General features: G+C 33.4%; 1 protein-coding gene, 1 long non-coding RNA gene and 2 pseudogenes across 2 annotated transcripts; 1 reads left to right on the forward strand and 3 right to left on the reverse strand.

The window, feature by feature from the left end:
• Positions 1 to 347: 347 nt before the first annotated feature.
• On the reverse strand, positions 348 to 1,716 carry LOC108845876 (uncharacterized). Its single transcript, XR_001948556.2, has 2 exons — positions 1,203 to 1,716; positions 348 to 813 (listed from the first exon to the last, which is right to left on the reverse strand). It is a non-coding gene; the product is annotated as an uncharacterized LOC108845876 (long non-coding RNA).
• Positions 1,717 to 5,493: 3,777 nt separating this feature from the next.
• LOC108845319 (ethylene-overproduction protein 1-like) lies at positions 5,494 to 16,764 on the reverse strand (annotated as a pseudogene).
• On the reverse strand, positions 6,162 to 7,145 carry LOC108844790 (cinnamoyl-CoA reductase 1-like; annotated as a pseudogene).
• LOC108845320 (uncharacterized) lies at positions 9,614 to 22,358 on the forward strand. Its single transcript, XM_056996462.1, has 8 exons — positions 9,614 to 9,910; positions 10,212 to 19,276; positions 19,358 to 19,441; positions 19,541 to 19,690; positions 20,649 to 20,813; positions 21,146 to 21,199; positions 21,344 to 21,490; positions 21,987 to 22,358. The coding sequence occupies exons 2-8, from the start codon at positions 19,205 to 19,207 to the stop codon at positions 22,356 to 22,358; spliced, it is 1,044 nt and encodes a 347-aa protein (XP_056852442.1). The 5' UTR covers positions 9,614 to 9,910; positions 10,212 to 19,204.
• Positions 22,359 to 22,888: the final 530 nt, after the last annotated feature.

The raw sequence follows: 22,888 nt of genomic DNA on the forward strand, positions 1-22,888 counted from the left end.
TATAAATGATAATCAAAGTTATAATATATCAAAATATTTATCACGAAACAAAAGTTAAATAATAACTCGAATCTTAAAATTCTAAAGTATATATCATAATTTTTGACTATTTGTATATATTTTCAAGTATTTTGGACAATTTAAACTCATTCGGATATTTAATCAATTCGGTTCAGATATAATACTATTTTTTTCGGATTGGATACAGTTCGGTTCTTTGGATTCGGTATTTTTGCCTAGCCCTAAATATATCTAATGAATTAGAGTGAAAGCAAAGTAATATTTTAAAGCATCTCTAGTGAAAAATTCTTAAAATGAAGTTTTCAATTTTAATCTAAATACAAGTATATAAAATGTCATTATTGAACCATAATTATCTTAAAGTTATGAAAAATATTACAAAAATTATCCAACACAATGAGTGGGTTTAGAGTAAAAGAAAGTAATAAAAATGTTTGAAGTGGTCAAACCAAAAGATGAGCCATCTCTCTGTCTCGATATATTCTGTCTATCGTTAGCTCTCTTTCTCTATCTCTTTGTCCACAACTCTCTTTGTGTTGGCAAAACTGTAAGTTACCAGAGAACAGAGATATGGACTTTGATGAGGAGCTTAATCTTTGTACCACCGAAGGTAAAAATATTGATACTTCTTGTGAGAAGCTTCTTCAACAACTCCCCCAAGATCCATGAAGAAGATGAAAAATCTTGATCATCGACCTAAACCCTATTTCTCATTTTCTTCCTCTTCTAGTTCCTTAGAAGCTTTCCCTTTCTCTGTCAATCCAACGTTTCAAATAATACAACAACATGTTCCTGTAAACAACAGAGACCATCCAGTCCCACATAATGAAAAAGAATACAATCGGCTGAAATAAAACACTCAGGAACATGTCTTAACGTTCTGAAGACAAATATTCACGACTTGTAATCATCACCACTCGCATGAATAACCAGAATACATCAACATAGCATATAGTATAAACACTACCAAGCTTATTCATTCTTAACTAGGATAGAACAATTGAACCAACAAACAAGTAACTTAAGGATGTTAATCCCAACACAATCAGATACAAACTGGCTCTTTCACGAATGAAACTCAAATCTAACTCTAATTAAAGAAGTCTAATCTCCTCCTTCAGATCAAGTTAGAGCTTTGCATCTTACAAAGCCATGAACCATATACAGTAAAAAGTGAATACCTTTTGCTCGCTATCAGCACCGACTTGGAAGAAAGAGAGAGCTCGAGATGGGTCGTCAATGGAAGAGAAGAGAGAGCTCGAGATGGGTCGTCAATGGAAGAGAAGAGAGAGCACGAGATGGGTCTTCAATGGAAGAGAAGAGAGAGCTCGAGATGGGTCGTCAATGGAGAAGAAGAGAGATAGCTGCTGCGTCATCTATGGAGGAGAAGAGAGAGCGGCTGCGTCGTCTATGGAGGAGAAGAGAGAGCTCGAGATGGGTCGTCCATGGAGGTGAAGAGAGAGCTGCGTCAATTACTTAGGTTTTTTCGTAAATAATGAAAAATGTTAAGGGTAAAAATGTAAAAAGGCTAAGTTAACGCAGCTTTTTTGACTCAGCCGCTGATAATTCCAGCGTCCAGATCTTATTGACGCCAGACGCAGCGTCTATGACGCAGCGTCTATGACGCAGCGTCTATGACGCAACAACAGCGTCAACGAAACGAACAAGATTTGAAAAAAATGATGACGCCGACGCCGACGCAGGTACCTGCGGCGACCAAACGAACAGCACTTAACTCGAAGTATCAATTAGTTGATATTGAAGACATGAAAACAAGACACTATTTATATTCGTACCAGTGTTCCAGATCATCATATTGGAGTTATGTCAAGTAGAATGCCGTATCCTTCTCCTTTGGAGGTCCAGGTGGAGACTGTGGTATATACTTGATGATTATGAATTTTACATATTATCAACCAAAATTATCAAATTTAAAAAAGTAAATAAAATTGACTAAAATATGATCGTCTTACACAAATTATCCGATTTTAAGTTTTGTGTCTGTTGTACATGAACGATCTCTGATCTAAGAAAACTTTTTTTTAGGGTCTTGATATATTTTAGATAACTTGCAAAAACTGACAATTCTTCTAGTTTTGAAATCATTTTTATCAGTTGAGAATAATCCATTGTAAATGTAACCTGAAACTGAAGTAAGTTCCGCATACATTTCATAGTCCAAAATATATCCGTGGCAACTATATATTTTTAATGGTATATAAGTGTTTTTTTACAAAATATCAAAAAATAACTTTGAAATTAACTGCTAGTCAGTGTTTTGAAACCCGACCTGAATCCGCGGTTTAACCGGTAAACCCGGTGGTCCAAGATAAATCCGGTTTGAATTTTGTGAAAACCTCAAATTTTAAGAACCCACAAAAACCTAGAAAACCCCAATAAAACCAAAAACCCGGTACTGGTTGAACTACTGGTTGAATCAAATTAATTTTTACTCTTTTTTTAGTTTTAATTATGTTACTAGATTCTGTTTTATATTATAAATTTTTAATTAAAAAAGTTAGGTTTTCCCTTTACAGCTACCGTCGCTTTCCTCATCCTTTGCTGACCTCTACCGATTCTATATCTCCTTCTTCTTAATTTTTTTTTTGCTTTTTGATTATTTATCATACGTAATACCAATTACACAATATTATTTATGATATTTAGATTTTGATGAATATTTCAGTATGTCACCTGAATAAAATGAAGTGAACGAGGATAAAGAGAACCAAAATTAGTTTATGTGATTTGGTATTAGTTTATTTTTGTTATTGACAATTTATTACAATGATGTTTTACTTTTGGTTTATTTGGATTTTAATTTTAATTTATTATTCAGATTAGACATTTAAATATTTATGAATTTTACGTCTTGATTTTTAGACGTCATTAATTGTAACTTGTTACAAAAAAATTTAATAGTCTAAACTATTTTTGATATTTTGTATATTTATACATTTTATGTTTTAAATAATATTTGGAAACTATTTAACTTTAGTTTCTATATTTTTATTTTCATAACTAATATATTATTATACAATAAATTAATTAATTTATTAATTAGCGGTTCACCCACAGTTGACCCAGTGATCCAGTGACCCGGTAAATCATCCGTTTCAGTGTCCAGATCGGGTTTCAAAATACTGTTGCTAGTACTTAATTATGGCAAAATAAGGCATATTAGTTAATAGCAATTTTCCCCATTTCAATTTATTTAAATTATGTTTTAAAATATATGTGTATATATTTTAACTACTAAATAAGTTATGAATTACTTAAAAAGTAATACAATTATAAGATGGGAAAATTGGATATATCTTTTTTAATGATGTAAATTAAAATTATTTTGTTACAAAAAGTTTAATTAAATTTTAATATTTAGACTAAAAATTTGTTTTGACATAAACAACACAAATTACACGTACTAATTGTTAATTGAATTATATTTAGTATCATTTTATTAGTGATTTAAAATTTGCTTCATTCATTTAAATGATATTAAGTGATATTAACCACATATTAATATATCTATCAGTTATTTAAACGATGTGAACTCATATTTTCTATCAATTTTTGTAAAATCTATCAATTTTTGTAAAATGATGTTAACGAACAAAAGTTTGTATCAATTTTAATGTAATGATGCTAATAATTAATTAAAACATCATTTTTATAACTGATGTTGAAATACAGATTCTTGTATCACTTAGTAATAAGAGATTTAAATTGATACTCCCTCCGTTTCAAATTATATGTCGTTTTAGAGGAATTTTTTTGTTTCAAAATAAGTGTCGTTTTCGGTTTTCAATGCAAAATTTATTGACAATATTTTCTTTTCTATTTTTCTATTGGTTGATACATGGTTAGGTGTATTGGTAATAGTGTTTTTATTTTGGAAATATGTAAAATTAAATGTTTTCTTAATCTGTGTGCATAAGGTTAGAACGACATATAATATGAAACGGAGGGAGTATCATTTACCTTTATGATACCATTTATGTGATGCAGTACATACTTTTTTTGTAGTGCCCATTGATTATTTTAAACTTACATATTTTATTTATTACGTTTTTATATATGTCTTCGCACTGTGATATGGAGTTAGGAGTTATTGATGATTTTAAATGGAGTTAGGAATTATTGATGATGTGAATACTGAAGATATGGAGTTAGGAGTTATTGATGATTTTAATGGACATCAAGAGATACTGTTAATTCCTGCACCGAGGGATAATTTCATATGTGTACATGGGGAAAGTGAATGTAATATTGTTTAGAGGAATTTGCCTCCAATGATATATTGGCAAATACTCTATGTGGACATGCATTCCACTTACATTGTTAGTTGGAATGCAAGGAATGCAAACACTTGTCCAACGTGTCGTAGTAATTTAGCTTACTTTTGTGTAAACAAACCAATGGATATTGTATGTCTTTTTGAATAAAGGATTACATATTTTGCATATATATTTTAGCCAAAAGTTCTGAAAAATAAGAACCAGAGTGACTACGAATGACTTTTTTTCTTTGTCGACTGTATTTCATTAAAAAGAAACAGATTAATATTAAAAAAACCAACAATTAAGCCCGAAATGATATCCAAAAGTAAACTAATTGGACTAGTAAGGATTACCAAAAGTAAACTAATTGGACAAGTAAAGATTACCAAAAGTACACTAGAAAATACTTGGACGATTAAGTGTCTACAAACAGCTGAACCACGAAAACCATAATCATTTAGGTTCACATTCGATTTGGATAATACCTATAAACAAAATACCATAAAACAAGATCTATTCCGTATTTATGTCGGGTGCGGATCGGTTCAGATTTATTTTTATTGGATCAATTTTACTTATGTAGACATGCATTCCATTTAGATTGTTAACTTATATTTTGCTTATATTTAGCTAAGTTTTTACTCGTATTTTGCTAATGTTAACTTATGTATTGCTAATTTTTTACTCGTATTTTCTAATGTTTACTTATATTTTGCTTATGTTTTGTTATGAACAACAATAATGTTTGATCAACCCAATTTTTAGTTGTTTGAAAATCCATTGTACATTTTTTTTCACTTTAAACAAAGGTAAAATATGGAATTGTTGTTTCTAACTTTCAAAACACAAAGAAACGACTACTTACATATATGTAGGGCTTATTTAATGTCCAATTTGTGTGCTCAAAAGGGAAGGTTTTTACATGAGTTTTATATTTACAATTACTATGGTGATGATTGATTACTCACTTCTATGTTTCTTGTTTTGCAGGGGAAAAAATCTCAGGTGTCTGAGAATCAATATAACGATCATGAGAAGAATGAAGTTACATACACAATTTACACATTATAAAATGAAAGAAGGAAGAGAGAAGCAACACGAAGTGAGATATCTAAAAACAAAACATGACATAACAATCTTCTTCGTGTTCTGTTTTGTCCAGAACACACTCTGCACTAATCACATATTAACCTTATCCAGTCATCAAACAGAAATAAATCCATTTATGGTCAGGTTTATAAGCTATGGCTTTGGACAACTCTTCAATGGCTTCGGTTTCTTTATGGTCATCCATTAGAACTATAAACACAGTATCATGATTCATGATGATTAGTTTTCAAACAAAAGCAGTAATAAGAAACAAAAAATGGCTGTGAAACTTAGCACACCTGCGGCTCTGTATCTGTATGGGTAAGTGCTCAGAGGATAACCTTGTTCGTTTCATGAATTGGATGAGAATTCCAGACGCGGCATCTGAGCGCAGTAATTGGATGCAGCAATCAGATGTCGTTCGTTCGCGATTCTAGTTATTTTGGATCATGCGTTCAGAAACTATATCTGGATGCAAATTATGTTTGTTTTGTATTTCTGTATTTTGTATCTAGATGAGTTTCACCAAAAACTCCCCATCTTCTATTTTGGTCTAAACATGTATATAACTATATCCAAAAGTGATTTTTTTTTTTCATTTTATAACATTTTATTTATGTAATAAAATTGACATAAATAAAAATAAACAACAAATTCAATTTTTCATTTTTATAACATTATAAAGTAATAATTATAACATTTTTTACATAATGTTATAAAACACTACCAACACAAACTGGTCATCACTCATGTTAGCACCAAGACTGATCATCACTCATGATAGCAAACAAACTTCAACCAAAAGAACCTCTTTGGAGTCTTTGTGTTCTTCATTAGCAGCAGAAGGAACCTCTTAGAGTAGTTGTAATTAGGGAAAAGACTCTTGAGCTTCTCAACCACGTCCTTTTCTTTAGCCTTGTGGGCAGTACATATGTATCTTCCTTCAGCTTCTGGTTTCTCATAAACCAAAAGTAACGCTTGAGCCACATCACGCACATCTACAATAAGTCTCATTTGGTTCTCCCGTGACCCGAAACCCTCTGTCCCCACACAAAAAATAGATTCACCAACACAAATACTAAAGTTGCTATGTAACAACATTCCAAGATTGTGATTATTACCTTTAAGAAGCTTGACAAGAGCAAGGGTACTAGCGTTCACAGTGTGCTGCTGCAGTACAGGACCAAACCCTTGGTAGGACAAATGCTGACGAGATTAATCCCGGTTCATTTTGCGAATTCGACTTCACTTTCTGCTTGTGTCTTTGACGCACAATACCAATTCTGCCAAAGGGGACTAAACTCAGCAAAACACAAATATTTGGAAAATAACAAGTGAGAGATGAAGGATTCATGATGCATTAACCTCGGTTCTTTTGCAAAACTCCAGATCAGACCAACAGGACTCATCTATGACTCTATCCTTAGACCAATTAGGGTTCATCATAAGTGCAGCTGCAGAGGAAATGTACACAACACGCTTAACATTAGCTTCGACACAGGCTTTAAGCACATTCAACGTCCCATCCACAGCTGGTGCCATCACTTCTACCTGCCAAAGTCAAGACTAAACTCAACTAAATGCTAACTAAATGCAACACAGAAACACCAAAATAGTGTTGAGAATGATGTTACATCATTCCCAGGGTGTGAGCTTGAGAAGAGAGAGCCTGCAAAAAAGACAGAAAATGAACAAACTTTAGAGACATATGATAAGAACTTAACATCACACATCACCCATCACAGAGAAACCCATCAAGGCAAATTCATCAACAGATGAAACCCATCAAAAGTCGAACCTCACACATCACACACGAAGGAAGCAAGCATAAAAGGAAAAGCTCTTACGATAGAGTGAGAGACAAAGCTTTGGAGACCTTGAGAGAAGCTTGAGACAAAGCACATAACACACTTCTTTGCCGCAAGTACTTGTAATGCTTCTTGGTCTGAACTTAAGGAGAAGAGAGAGAGAGCTCCTAGATGCGCCAGAGAAGAGATCGAGTCATCTCACACTTGCAGAATCTGCAACATACCATCAATGCTTTAGAACAGAGACTCAGTTTTATTTAGAACAGAGACTGTGTGAGAGAGATATTAGTGATGGGCCTAACTAACACCCAAAAGCTAGCTCAAGAGTGGAGGATTGCCCATACACATATATATTGCCCAAAGATCACATCATTAAACGATGTGGGACATTCTAATAGCCCCTCTCGAGATGTGGGTGGGAAACGGTCCAACGGAAACAACCCAAACCCAACATCTCGGACATACTACAGCAAGATTGGCCATTTTTATAGGCTACATAGGTAGACAACTATTTATATGGGAAATCATCTGCTGGGCTTAACCATGAGCTCTGATACCATATTAGTGATGGGCCTAACTCACACCCAAAATCTAGCTCAAGAGTGGAGGATTGCCCATACACATATATATTGCCCAAAGATCACATCATTAAACGATGTGGGACATTCTAATAAGAGACCACTCAAAACTTACCAATAGAGCGTGAGAGAGGGAGAGACTGCGTGAGAGAGAGATGGGTTCGAGAGAGAGACTGCGAGAGAGAGGGCTACGAAAGAGAGAGAGTACGAGAGAGAGAGAGAGAGAGAGAAGACTAGATTACCAGATTCCAAGTTTCATGGTTGCAGAGATCAGAGGTTGAAGAGAGGAGGATGAAGAGATCAGATGTCGTTTAGATTGAATACGGCGACACATCAAGGTTTAGAAATTAATGGCAAAACTTTGTAATCTTTAAAATAAAATAAACTAAGGGTATTACCGACTTTTAGTACTTTTGGATGAGGTTATTGTAACCAGACGCGTTCAATACTCTCATCCAGAAATCCGGATGAGTTTTGAAAATTAATATGGATGCCGCATCCAACTTAACCCCTTATTTTATGCCAGGCCCGTGTCTGCGTCTGGATGCCGCGTCCAGTTCACGAAACGAACAGGGCCGATCTAACTGTGTCGCCATCACTAGGTCTCTTTGTGCCATCTCTCGGTCACAATACTCTGAACGCTTCTCAAACGCCGATGCATTGCTCTGAGCTTTCTCTATCAATTTTGTCATCTCATTATATGCAGCTTTCCTGTGGCTTTTCAGATGGTAAACACGAGCTAGGCCTTGGTGAGCTCTTGTATGCTTGAGGGTTAACGCGTTCTTGTAGCAATCAGCTGCAAGATCCAGCTTATCACAGTCGACGTATACACTTCCCAAGCAGGGCCGGCTCAACATCCACGTAGGCCCTTGGGCAAAAACAAAATTTTTGGGTCCTGTTAGTATTAATCTTTAATATTTTAATTATTATCAAATTTATTTTTAAAACAAAAGTAAAAATTCATATGTTTTTTTTTGTTTTTGATTACAATGTTACATATTATTATGTTTTGTAACACTATTTAAATTTAATTTTAATACACATATGTTGATAAACGAAAAAAAAACAAAAAAAAATTAAAAGTTGGAGTAAGCCCTGGGGCTGGTCGCACTGACCGCTCGGTATATTAACAAACTCTTAACAATACTGCAAAGTGGATGATCAAACCAATGGAGAACAGTTTCTTCACTTACTTGTCCCTTACGGAGACCATCTGATGGACATCTAAGTGCTTCTTCAAGGAGCTGAATGACATACTTTGAGGACTTAGGGTTGAGCGTAGAGTCTGCAAGAGCATAAGCTTTAAGGAAATACGCTTCGAAGGATCTTTGTATGGAAACAAATTCCTCAGCCTTGGCCAGAGCTTCCTCATGGTGGCCTGTGTCATACAATATCCATCCTTCATAGACAAGCCTCTTATGCTCTGACTTTGAATGGTTTCTGGCCAGCCTAAGGCTACGCATTGCTGCTTTTTGACAATTCAGCCTGAAATATCACATAATCAGATGAAACCAAACACATCATTTATAGTCTTACTGAAACATACTCCCTCTGTGGAACACGAAGTTGAGTTTTTTTTTTCATTTGTTAACACATTAAAAAAGCGCATTAAATTTATATTATAGATATATCGTTTTCTGTAATTATCGGTTTTCAATAAAGTTAAACAACAGTAATTCAATAAACGCAATTAATTTGTTTAAAATTTAAAGAGAAATTACCTAGACTAACTCTAATTGATCTAAAAATTACTAGAATGACACATATTGAATTATAATTACTAGACTAAAATAACATACAAGCAAATTTACTATAAAACCCATCAGTAAATTGATTAACTACAAATTTGCCACATAAATTAAAAAAAGGAAAATAAATGTTAAAAGTGGAAAACATAAAAAAAAAAAGAAACAAACATTTTGTCGGTCTCTCTCCCACGACGCCATTGACAGAGGTGAAGCAATTTCCAATCAAGACTATCTCCGATCAAGACTTTCCCATCATCTCGTATCCCCTCCGACAACATCTATTCCGTCACAGCCGCCGTTGACAGCTCCTCCGTCACAGCCGCCGTCGACAGCTCCTCCGCAAGTCGCCATCGTTTTTCTGTAAACCCTAAATCCCAATTTCAACTGTAAGTGCTGATTCTATCTAATTTCTAGTAGTTTTTACACTTTTTAACATGTATTGTTTGATTGAGATGTTTAATTTCGAAAACCCTAAATCCCAATTTCAATGTTTCTTTTAACTTTGAAATCTCAATACATTTTTTTTTCTGTGACTGTGAAAATTTGTAGACTATAATTCCTAGTTACTTTACCACTTGATTATTCATAATTTTGTTTCTGTTTTTTCTCTTTTGGAACTTTGATTATGAGAATATTAAAAAAAATTGTTTTCTATAGAAGAAAATAACTTGTGAAGTGTTTTTTCAGGTATGGCTTCTGCGAGAAAGTATCCTCATCGTCTGTATGAGGTTGGAAAAACTCCAATTCAGAATAGGAGCATGAACCATAGTTGTTATCTGTCCAACATTCAAGAAGTGAGAGAAAAACTTGGGGAAGATGTTTGGTCTGAATTGAGGGAATCACCTATTGGTGTTATTGTGAAGCTGAAAGAGCTAAATTATATTTGGTCTGCTAAAGTTGTTCACCAGTTCCTTGCCAATCAATTGGCAATCGAGAGTAGTCATGAGCTTTGGTCTTTGATAGACTGTATGCCATTGAGGTTCTCTTTGCATGAGTTTGGCGATATTACAGGTCTAAATTGTGATCCTTTCGACAAGGATGATGTTTGGGACGTGGATCATCAAGAGTTTTGGCTGGATATGAAAGTTCCGACATCAGATGGACCTACATTGCAAGAGTTACAAGCCTTATTCCCTATTTGCGGAAACTGGCCTCGAGAGAAGCGAGTGATGTTTGCGGAAACTGGCCTCAAGAGTTACAAGCCTTATTCCCTTTTACCCAACATTTTATAAACCACAGCGTAGGCGTAGATTTATCCACATCAAAATCAAAATTGTGGACAACTGAATAAATCTTCAAACGTGTCTGCAGTGCATTTTTGGAATCAAAACTCTGCCCCACGTCAATTTTGAAAGAGCTCAAGTCGAACCTATTATGCGTACAATCTCCTTTTTGTGTCTTCAGGACTGTGGCATTACTCATCTTTGTAGGAGATCTCTGAACATCTTCTACTTGGTCTGGCGGAAACCCATATGACGTAAAGTTTTCGTCTTCAGACGTTGCTCCATCAGAATCGTCGCAGTAATCAAATCGATCATTGTCTTCATCCGTATCTTCATCGTCTGTAGATGATGGGTTATCTTTTTGCAGGACTTCTTCTGGTTCTTCTTTGGCTTCTTCAACCTCGTTTTTCTTCAATTTAAACTCTACGCAGAGTCTAACGTTTTCGACTTTGTGAAGACACAAAAATCCATGAAACTGCCTATTGTTTCTTACTTTCACAGGAGGGGTATCGAGGTTTTCCTTCACCAGATTACGTTTCGGCAAAAGGTACGCTAGCTCCAGCTCATGTTCTGTGAAATCGACTCCGTAATCCTCATATATGTTTTTCACAAAATCTTCATACCTAGTTTCCTCGTTGGCTGGAAGTAATTTACTACCTTGATCATTATCCACTTTAAAGAACCACTTTTTTCTTTCAAATTTCCATTTTCCGCAGACTAGAATGATGTGATCCATGTTTCTCCAAGCAATAAGGATTGCAACAAGTGATTAAACAACCATGAAAAAGACAACTTCAAAAAGAAGAAAAGAGAGATGAAAGAGATGACGACAACTGCAAGTTTTACCTAATTATGAGTTTAATTAACCTAAAATTAAACCAAATTCGTAATTAATGTAAACCGGGTCGAAATTGGGATTGGTTTACATAAATCCTGATTTCTGTAAATAAATCTGCCACTACGTAAAATTAAAAGTCTGTCACTTCATAAATAAAAAGTCTGCCAGCTATTTTAAGTCGGTCAAATAAATCTGCCATAAGAAAATAAGTCGATCGTAAAAAATAAATCTGTCTATAAGTAAATAAGTTGACCACATAAATCTACCGTTTAAAACAAATCTACTATATCATTCGACAGATATATGCTGAAAAATCTGTTTTATAATCAAATCGGACAATTAAGTCTGCCGTATAAACAAATCTGACTTTTCTAAAAAAGTCTGCCATCACTGTAACGGTAGATTTAATTTTCTACACAGATTTTTTAGTCAGATTTATTATTCGATAGATTTTTTTTTTTAAAATAAGTCTGTCGTCGAAAATAATTTAGCATTGTTTTTTTTTGTTATAACTGTCTGTAAGGACAATTTTGACCAGAAAAAATATTCTAATAATTTTCAAAAAATATGAGTCATTCTAGTAATAATACAATCAATTTGTGTCATTCTAGTAAACCTCCCAAATTTAAATGAAATAAATTTTATAAAAACATAAAAATCATTCTTTGTGAAACAATTCTTTTTTCAAAATATTTATGTTTGTGGAACGAAGATAGTATGTTCTACCTTAAGAGAAGAAGAGACTGTCTGAAACGCAGAAGGCTCTTCCCTGGATCATTAGCCAGCATATGATGAACAACAGCCAGAGATCCAATATCATCATTAGAAGACCAACGATCATAGAGCTGCCTGCATCCAGCAATCAGCCTGGTTCCATCGCTGGACCAGCGGCTGGAGGAGCTCCACCATATGATCACCATGAATTTTCTTGTTAAACATCAAGAAGTTCGGTTCCAATGTAATAAGCGCTCTAATATCTTTCAAAGCACCTTCATAGTTCTTCATAGCTATAGAAATCCACGCCCGCATCTCTAAACAGTCAGGAGAGACTTTAAACCTCAGAATCTTGTTCAGTTCCGCGACCGCAGCACCAAACTGACTCTCCTCGACCAATGACACTGCCCTGAACTTGTAAGGGAAAGTCAAAGTAGGGTCCAAATCCATGGCGATGTCTATATCAAGCATCTTCTCATCACAGCTGCGGTACAAAGACCTCTCCTGGTGCATCCATCCAGTAGCAGCAGAGCAAACCGAAATCAACGAGTTCATGGTCTTATAAGCCGAGCATCGATGTCCACGCTTAAACTTAGACCTGGCTACACCAACAAGGGAGTAAACATGACCTGCTTTGACAGCTGAGTTAAACCATCTCTGAGAATCTTTGTATTCTTTCCTCTCAAGCATCACAACACCTAACTGGTGACAAGCGAGCTGTTTATATAGCGAGCTCGGCAACTCTCTGAGAAAAACCTGAGGGTACGCAGCCTCCTTTAAACCATACTCAATCAACAACACTGCGTCATCGATATTACTAACGAGACGACCCAAAGACATGTCACAAGCTGCTTTCAACTCGTCGCAACAGAACTGGTTCGCCAATGTGAGTAGCTCCAAGACAACATTAGGAGGAAACAACTCAATTTTTCGAACCCTACTGAAAACCTCAGCAGCTCTCATCCCTTCCATAGAGATTGCGTACTGCGTGAAGCTGATCGTGCTTTGCTTTGTCTCTCTAAAGCCACCGTATAGCATCGCCTTAAAGGGTCTTGATATAGACGCTAACTTGCGCCCCACGCTAGGAATTTCCTCATCGCCTATACAGAAGGACATGTCGTAATCTACCTCTGATGTCGAACACTCTTCAACATGAACATCACCATTGTACCCGGAACAGACACATGGATCGTAAACGGACTCCAGGTCGTACCCAGAAACAAGACTCGCTTTAGGGCATTCAAGGTTTCTTCCGCAGCAATCCATTGATGTTGTCCCGATCAGCTCATCTTCTCTCCTCTCCTAACGTAGCCAAGAAGCTGGAAAGAGAAATTTTCTTAGATTGCTTTTTTTAGTTTATTTTCAAAAAAATAGTTTTCAAAGAGGAAAATGACCAAAAAATGTCTTATTGAAGGATAAAATATGTATTTATACCGTAAAGATTAACTAATCTAGACTTAGGGTTTAAAGTTAAGTGATAGGTTTTGGGATGATGTTTCATATTTCAAAAAAATATATATATTAAAATTTTCAAAATAAAAAGAGACTATTTTAGTCATTTTATTTTTTAAGGGCTATTTTGTGAAATTTTTTAAAAAAGACTATTTGAAAGAATTGCTTTTCTGAAAATGTATAATTTATCCGCTAGCTAATTAGTACCTTTTGTAGCCAGATTATGTTTCTCTATCAACATAATATTTTATACTCCTTCAGTTTTGGATTAATTGTCGTTGTAGTAAAATGTTTTGTTTCAAAATAAGTGTCGTTTTATGATTTCAATGCAGAATTTATTTAATTAGATTCTTCTATTAATTTTTCTATTGATTAAAATATATTTAACTAGGGTCGGCCCGCCCTACGGGCGGGGTGATAATTTAAAAATAATCTAAATTGTTAGAGTAATATTTTTGATTTTTTTAAATATTTGTTTTTATTTAAATTTTTGTTCTATATTAGTAATTTAGTATGAATCATTATTTTATTAATTGTTATTTTTTATTCAGTGTCATTCTCATTACTATTAACTAAATTTTTTTTTACGGTTAATAAAATTGTTTATATAAAGTTTTATTCTATTTTTATTTTGATGGTGTAGAATTGTTGATTTATTTGTTTAATTTAAAGTTATCTAGTTTTACTCATTCTCTTACATTATGCGTGATTTAATCATATGTAATCCTTATTTTCTTTCTTTTATTAAAAATCGACATTAGAGTTGGAAGAAAAACCATATCTTCTTAGCTGCAAGCTCTTTCATTAAGAAAATAGGTGAAACAGACACAACTAAAAAATAGAAAGACATCATAAAGTTACAATTCTTCTCATTGTTTTGATTCAATATAGATATACAAAAGAAAAAAAACAACTTTCATAATCTGATTTGTATAGCGGCCCTTGACTCCCAATTGATACTTGAAGTGTATGTGCCTATATATAAATGGAAGCTTCTGTTTGGAAATAATTGAAGGCACTAAAACAACTTGTTTTGCTTTCTTAAAGTCTCATTAACCGCTGACCATAACACATCTGAAATTAAAAAATGAAAACCAAATTTATTTAGTTTATTTCTAGCTGAAACTGTTATATTTAAGCATGTATACAAATTTGTAGAAAAACATATATATAAATCATTGACTGGAAAAGGCATCTGATTCACTTCTAGAACTAAGATGGTTCATTTCCATTGAGGCCATCTAACTGAGTGTCAGTCTTGATCGAGCCATTGGTTGAGTCATGCCACACCAACTCCAGCTACTCACACGCAAAATACAGTAAATTTTACAATCACCAAATTCAAACCACTTATAACAAACAAAGGTTCAGAGTAACTCATACACACCTCTTCGACGATCATGTTGTCACATTCTTTAAAACCACATTCTTCAGTGATTTGTTCACACCACAAGCATCAACCACCTGACAAACAAAATTTGCGTCGACACTGGTTAGTGACAAACGAATCACAACAGTCTGAGGAAAACGAAAAGGAAACCAAAAAAAGAATTAAAGTAAAGCAAAAATACCTTTGACTCAGATTTTGGACTCGAGCAAACCCCTCCAGAAATATCGCTGTGGTTATACACCACATCGGATACAAAGTGTCAATGCAAATTTCGGGAACCACATCATCAAAGAACACGTGTGATGAGAGAGACGCCTTCGCTTTCGAATTCTTGGAAGCTATTGCTGGTGAAAGTCTGTCTGCGTTGATAAGAGTAGGGCATAAATGAAAACTATACAGTCCAAATAATAATGACTTGACGAATGAGAGTAACACATGGAAAAAATTAAGTGCACATAATAGATTGTAAACACACTGGCCATACATCTGGAGCCCAAAACAGAAGTGAACAGCAGTAAAATCAACCAAATAATGACAAAAATGATAACAAAGAGATGGAAAGAAAATATCTGATTTTTATTGATCACACTTACGTTGGCTTACTTCACCAGACATGTCTATGACCATGATGATAATCATTTGTACTAACTGGCTAAGGAAACTGAGAGATAAGAGCAAATACTTCAAGGTGAAACTACCATGTACTATCCATGTTCCATTGGAGTTGGGCAATATGCGAAATCTGGCTTTAATCTCTCGGTCATAAGCTGGAAAGCAGATAGTGAAAAAAAAAAGAAACGATTCACAATCACTAAAATATTATTCATATTTTCCTATTAGACATTTTACTTGCCCAATCAACCATGTAGCAAAGAGATTGTTTTGTCGGTATGAAAACATAAAGAGAAAGTCTGTAATTTCTAGCAGACGTAACGATCTCAAAGTCAGATATGTAACCACCTATTGACTGAAGGAGGGAAGCACCAATCTGCTAATCTAAGTCCGTCTAACTAACCTGCACAACAGAAGTGCAAAACAAAAACTTTAGGCAACACTCATCTATATCTGAAACCCACAACTGATCATGAAGAAAAAGAACCAATATAAGCATGCACCAAGAAACATAGTACCCTCGTAAGAGCCGAGCTTGAGCTTGCCGTGATTTTCTGGCTGTAAAGAAAACATTAGAAATTGATCCTAAACTTTATGCTGAATGAGTGCTAAGAAAGATACGAAAAATACCAGAATAGAATTGAGAGACACAAATCAAACAATGGATATAAAATGACTACATACCTCTCTGAGAGTACTGATTGCTCTTTGTCACATCAAATGAACTCAGCTGATAACTACCTCCCTCTCTGAGTAGGCATTGGAACATGTTCAACTCTGTGGACTCTAATCCATCACTGGATCATTGTAGACTGCATCCTTTAATAAAAAAGAAGACATTATAAACACCGTTATCTATTACAATAAGAGAAAGTAACAAAAGATTCAGTGCCTTCTCGATCTATAAGAGAAAGAATATGCGTTGGAAGCAAAACTCCAATACTTTTAAGAATAAACGTTTCCAAAGAGGCAATTTACCTTCTCATCTACCAGAACTATATCGATCCCCATAAACTTTCCACCTTTCTTGGCATTCCTAGATTTTCAGAAACAGAGGAGAAGGAGACGTTACGGTGAGCTGTGCTGTTCATCGCTGGAAGATGGTGTATTTATACTCGTTGCTTCATAACCTGATCTCGTGGTGTAATCTTTTTATTGTTGGCAATCTGTTTTGGATCCCTAGGAGAATCTACTTTCGCAGCAGAACTACATATTTCATAGAATGGTTTCTCTACTTCCTGCAGTATGTGCAGTCTCAGAAGAATGTAATGGCGAGGTGATGCTGTTTATTTTCTTCGATGGTGAAATGTTGGCGGACTGAAGTTTTCCACTCATTGTATGAACTCGTGAGGCTCTCATCATTAGATGCTGAGGTGATTCCATCTCCATAGAGAATTTCACGCTCTATTGGAAATAATATCAGCTTGTTTCCAGTGTCTGCTCATACTATCTGTAGACGTTGTCAGCTGAATCATTTTCCTTGACATCGGTATTTGTCCCTGGACTCCTGGAGGCCACTTGTCTAGTTGTTAGTAAGTCTGGAATGATGTCCACAGAGTCAGACATATCAGTTCTTCTTGTAGCAGTGAACTCTTTGGAGTTTGGAATCTGTGGACTTGGTCGTCGTACTCTCGTTTGCCTTCTTCCGTGGGCTTGAATGAAGTTCATAGTCGCCTAACCTGCTTGCAGAAAAGCATATTGCTAAGTTACTTCAGATTAACATAGATAGGATTTCATTTAAAAATAATTAGTGGATACGTACGCATCAAAATCACAAAAGAAGGCAAACAAATCATTTTTCTGTTTTAGACTTCCACTATACCTTTCTTTCGTCTTTGTGGTTTTCCTGACTGGGCTTGAGAAATCAAAGTCCGATATGTCAATTTTAGATGACGATAACTTGCCAAAAACTCCACCCATGTCGAAACCCATATCCCTGAGAAGGAGACAGAGAAACATAATTATGTGAGACAGTGTGCCTTGTTGTCAAACAACACTATCTTAGAGAAGTAGTCCATAGTATTCTTAAAAAAATCTTAGAATTAGCAGCCACTTAATCTTCATAGTTTGTCGAAATTTCTGCGAATTCACATTAATCTTCTCAAGAAATATCTTTAATCTTTTTCTGCCGCAACCAAGTTGAAAGGCAATCATATAGGAAGCACACTTGTAAACAAAATCTGGATTCACTAAGGTTGGTTTAGATCATTGAAACCAGCTCTTAAACACTTAAAACTTACCAAGCATTAGATCTTTCTCCTTGGCTTAGCTTCTGTATAATTTTTTTTAGCAGGTGCAGACATGGCAAAATCTGTTCAGTATTACTCTTGACAATTTACTGCAAACAAAATAAGCTACCATTATAATCATTCAATCACTCACTCATAAAAATACTTATCTCTTATGTTGTGATCAACAACACACCTGCCACGATCGCAATCATCTATGTCCCCTACTTCATCGCTGCCAGCTAGATTCACCACCAATATCACTCCCACCGCGTTCTCTCTTCTCCTTTACCTCACCTTCTTTACATCCCAGCAAAGCCTTCGTCTCTCAATTTAAAATCCTCTCAGATTCTTCAAGATCTCAAACAACTGAATCTTTCATTTGATTACTAATTGAAAAGAAGAGTAAATGATGAATAAGTGGAAAAGTGATGTTGCCTTTAATAAACCCACCACAAACGTAGCACATAAATACAACCGGAGACTACACTACTCAAAAGCCCAATGCCGTTACAGAGGCGGTGGTCGGAGGCTTTAGGAGACGAAGAGTGAGGGAGGAGGAGCCGAGTGCAGGTGTGGTCATATCAGATCAAACCCTAAAAGAGGATGCATGGGCCAGATATGAACTTTTAGAAGAGAGCCCACAAAACAAACGAACATAAAAGTCCAGATAAAAGAAAGATTGCATTACGTAAAAGAGATGGACGCGTGGCGTGTTTTCCTTGCCATATTTGATGACATTGCAAGAGGAGAAGAGAATAGAGGTCTTCTTTATAGTATAAGATTTCTATCGGTTAAAATATGGTTAGATGAATAGAAAATGATATTTTTATTTCGAAAATATATAAATTAAATGTTTTCTTAACATGTTTGCACTAATCTAAAATGACGACAAGTAAAATGAAACGAAATGATTATTTTGTATCTATCAATAACTATAGAAATTGGTAATAAATGGTTAGAAAGCAATAAATTAACAAAGACCAAAATTCAATAAAAGCTATTTTTAAACCTTTTTATCCAGAAGAATACATAACTTTAATGTGTTTTAGTTTACTAAATAAAGGTTTCAACTACTGTTGACTCAAATTGGTTGATAATATGACTCAAATTAACGTAACGTTCATAATATAATATAATTAGCAATAAATTAATTAGTTGTTGAGTTAAATTGGTTTATATACAACAATCAATATCAACGGAGTACATGAACTAAAATAACAATGGCTTTACATCTACTCCTCGTTCTATCTTCTTATATTCTTTTAACGCAAGCGGTCGAAAGAAACATTGATGTGAGATTCTACGACTCCTACTGCGTTTTCAATTTCTTAAGATTTAGTATTTTCAATTTTCATGTCGAATTCATTTTCTAATCATTTTTACAGGATTTTGATTGTGTTGATATATACAAACAACCAGCTTTCCAACATCCATTGCTGAAACACCATAAGATTCAGGTATGGGGTGGTTTTGGTTCAATTAAACATGAAATAATCTTGTAAGAGCATAATCTTCTATTATAAATTCTTAATCTTGTCATTGTGTTAAAACTACAGGAAATTTTCAGTCTGGATGCAAATCTTGATACAAAAAGTGAATATAAAACGAATTATCAAAGTTGTCCAAAAGGAACAGTGCCAATCTTAAAACAAAGAAATGGAACTAAGAGAGTTCATCTTGACACAGTCGAGTATCCGGGCCAACATGTAAAATTTATTCTTTTCATTAGTTTTTACTTTTTAGAAATATATCCATTTATTGCACTACAAAAGATTACACTATATTATTCCTGTAACTCAGTTATACAATTTTTCTGGAACTGATAAATATGACTTTGGCTTTTGTAGATAGTCATGTTATTGCCTTCTTAGTAGCCTTGTTGAAGTTTTGTTTCAAAAAAAAAAAGTAGCCTTATTGAAGTATAAGAGCATCTCCAAAAGAACACTCTATTTTGGAGTTTACAAAACTCTAAATTTAAAGTTTTAATGTGTTCTTCTTCAAAAGAAAAACTTCAAACTTAACTTCAAAGTTATTTTTATTTATACTATGGTCCCTATATTTGTTATAATTAATATAAATCCATAAAACTTATAAATAACTAGCACATATATAAAATATCACATTAATATTAATTAATAAAAACTTACAGTAAATATACAAATTATAAATATAAATATATAACTAAATATTAAACTACAAGAAAAATACACTATATTTTGAAGCTTGCAAAACTTTGTATTTGAAGTTTAAAGATGTTTTTAAACTTCATATTTGAAGTCTAAAGATGTTTTTAAACCTAAAACCTTTTTATTTTAAGGTTTATATTTAGTTTTATGTGTAAAACTAAAATTTATGAAAACAAATATGGAATATTATAAGATGTAATTTTTTATAAAGATTAAAACGATAAACAACAAAATATCTAAGAATCATAAAACGGAATATGTAATTGTAAGGACCAAAATGCAAATAAAAAAGTGAAACTTCAAATTTGAAGTTTTAAGTAGTGATACTCTATATTTGAAGTTTCACTGCTAAAAACTTCAAATTTGAAATTTTGAAGTTTTCTTTTGGAGAACAAAAAACTTCAAATATGAAGTTATAGAGTGTCTTTTGGAGATGCTCTAATACAATGAGTCAACTTTTATATTTTTGTGAGTACAGTTTGCAACAATTGAGACTGTATTGGATGGGAGCATCTATCGAGGTGCAGAAGCATGGATAAGTCTTCATAGCTTAACTGTGCAGAATAATCAGTACAGTAAAAGTCAAATTTGGTTAGAGAATGGACCCCGTAATGAACTCAATAGCATTCAAGTCGGCTGGGCAGTAAGTTAATTACTATCACACTTTTGTTTTTCTTTACCACTGAAATATTTGTTATTATTATTAAAAATATTAAAAATGTGTTTTTATCATTAGATTCTCGTATTAATGAAATTTTCATTTAAAACGGTAGAATATCGATTTTTAAGTTGTAGAAAAAAACTGTAAAAATTTTCTTCTCATTTAATTCTTACAGATATATTAAATATAAGTATATAAAAATATATTATAATTAAATTTAAAGAATTTTTTTACAGTTAGCCAACCAGTTATCCATATTAACACGTATTTTTGGATATAATACGTTTCTACATGTATTTTATAAATTTATTTAGGTACATCCAAGATTGTATGGTGACACTCGCACGAGATTTACAATGTATTGGACCGTAAGTAAATCAACTATTTTCGTAATTATGTTTCTTTTTACGCTGGAAACATGTAAATAGTTTGTGGTTAATTAAAACAAACCCGAACCATTAGTCTTTCTCTTTTCATAGTATCTTGCCTTCTAATTCTTTTTAGTGTATCAGGCGGATGGTTATAAAAACACTGGATGCTATAACATACAATGTCCTGGCTTTGTTATTGTAACTCGAATTCCTTGGATTGGAATAGCATTTCCTAGAACGTCTATTTATGGTAATGTATCAGTTACGTTCACACCACAAGTATTCCAGGTAAAAACTTATATACTACAAAGGGTTTTTACAATTGTGTTTTTGAAAAAATAAAGTTAAAAATTTCATTCATGATTTATTTCATCATATTCTAAATATAAAAATTTATTTTAAAATTAAAATTGTAATGTTCTATATACAATTTACTACTCGGAAAAATAAATTGCAAAATTTCAAAAAAGATTGTATATTGATTTGAAATTATTTTAACTAGTTAACTTATTGACGATGATATATTTATAATTGGTTTTAATGAAATTTTTAATGTGTGAAGATACCAAAAGGATATCTCTCGGAAACAAAGAAATATCTTAATAAAAGTCATAATTTTAAGTTAAACATTCAGGCTTATGAAATGTGTTCGGATGTGTCGTCATAGTATATATATTTTTTTTTTAAATATTGTTTCTATTAGTTTTCTAAATCTAAATTCACATCATGCTTATAAATTATTGATATCTTCTTAATTATTATTTTTTGTTTTAATATTTACTAGGATGGCTTAAGTGGAAATTGGGGATTAAAAGTAGTCAATGAAGTAATTGGTTATTGGCCCAAAGAGTTATTTACACATTTAAATAATGGAGCATCTTTAGTACGTTTTGGAGGAAATACATTTATGGCTCCTGATGGAATAAGTCCTCCAATGGGAAATGGGCATTTTCCAGTTATCGACTTTCAGAAAAGTTCATTTTTTCTGCATGTCAAAGTTAGGAACTCGAACTATCAATTACTTGATATTGAAGACAGGAAAACAAGAAGTTATTCAGATTCATACCAGTGTTATAGATTGTCCTATTGGGGTTATGCTAGGTCGAATGGAGTATCCTTCTCCTTTGGAGGTCAAGGTGGAAACTGTGGTACTTGATGATTATGAATTTAACATATGTACCACCGACAGGAATTATCAAATTTAAAAATTAAATAAAATTTGACTAAACTATGCTCATCTTTCAGGTTCTCATTCATGTTTTTTTTACCAAAAAGTATATCATCATTTATTCAAATAAAAGAAACAACCACTCTACATAATCTATTGCTCTCACTAGTCGAAAAGGCAATCAATGAAGCTCAAATTTATAATTTAAGAATCTGCAGGTCATATAATCTATTTCACTAACCAATCTTCTCTATTAAAAGAGAAATATTATTTTTATCTACCACACAAAGTTATAATAGGTCCATCGCATTAATTACATAATATAAAATAATAATCAATAAAAATATTATAATAAATCAATTATTCTGTTGAGAACAATCTAACAAAATCGTACTAATCTTTTTAAATATTTTTAATTAAATAATTCATTAATTAATTTTGTAATTAATAATATAATATTAATTAACATTAATTAAATTTATTACAAAACAAAAAAGTTCTATGCTATTTTTATAAGT

The sequence above is a fragment of the Raphanus sativus genome, unplaced genomic scaffold (assembly GCF_000801105.2).
Source record: "Raphanus sativus cultivar WK10039 unplaced genomic scaffold, ASM80110v3 Scaffold0233, whole genome shotgun sequence".
Classification (NCBI taxonomy): domain Eukaryota; kingdom Viridiplantae; phylum Streptophyta; class Magnoliopsida; order Brassicales; family Brassicaceae; genus Raphanus; species Raphanus sativus.

Excerpts from the sequence above, each read along its gene's own strand:
- LOC108845320 (XM_056996462.1), top strand. The coding sequence starts at position 19,205 with ATGGCTTTACATCTACTCCTCGTTCTATCTTCTTATATTCTTTTAACG. Across the intron at positions 19,691-20,648 it reads TCGAGTATCCGGGCCAACAT|TTTGCAACAATTGAGACTGT; the intron begins GTAAAATTTATT and ends TTGTGAGTACAG. Across the intron at positions 21,200-21,343 it reads GATTTACAATGTATTGGACC|GCGGATGGTTATAAAAACAC; the intron begins GTAAGTAAATCA and ends TTAGTGTATCAG.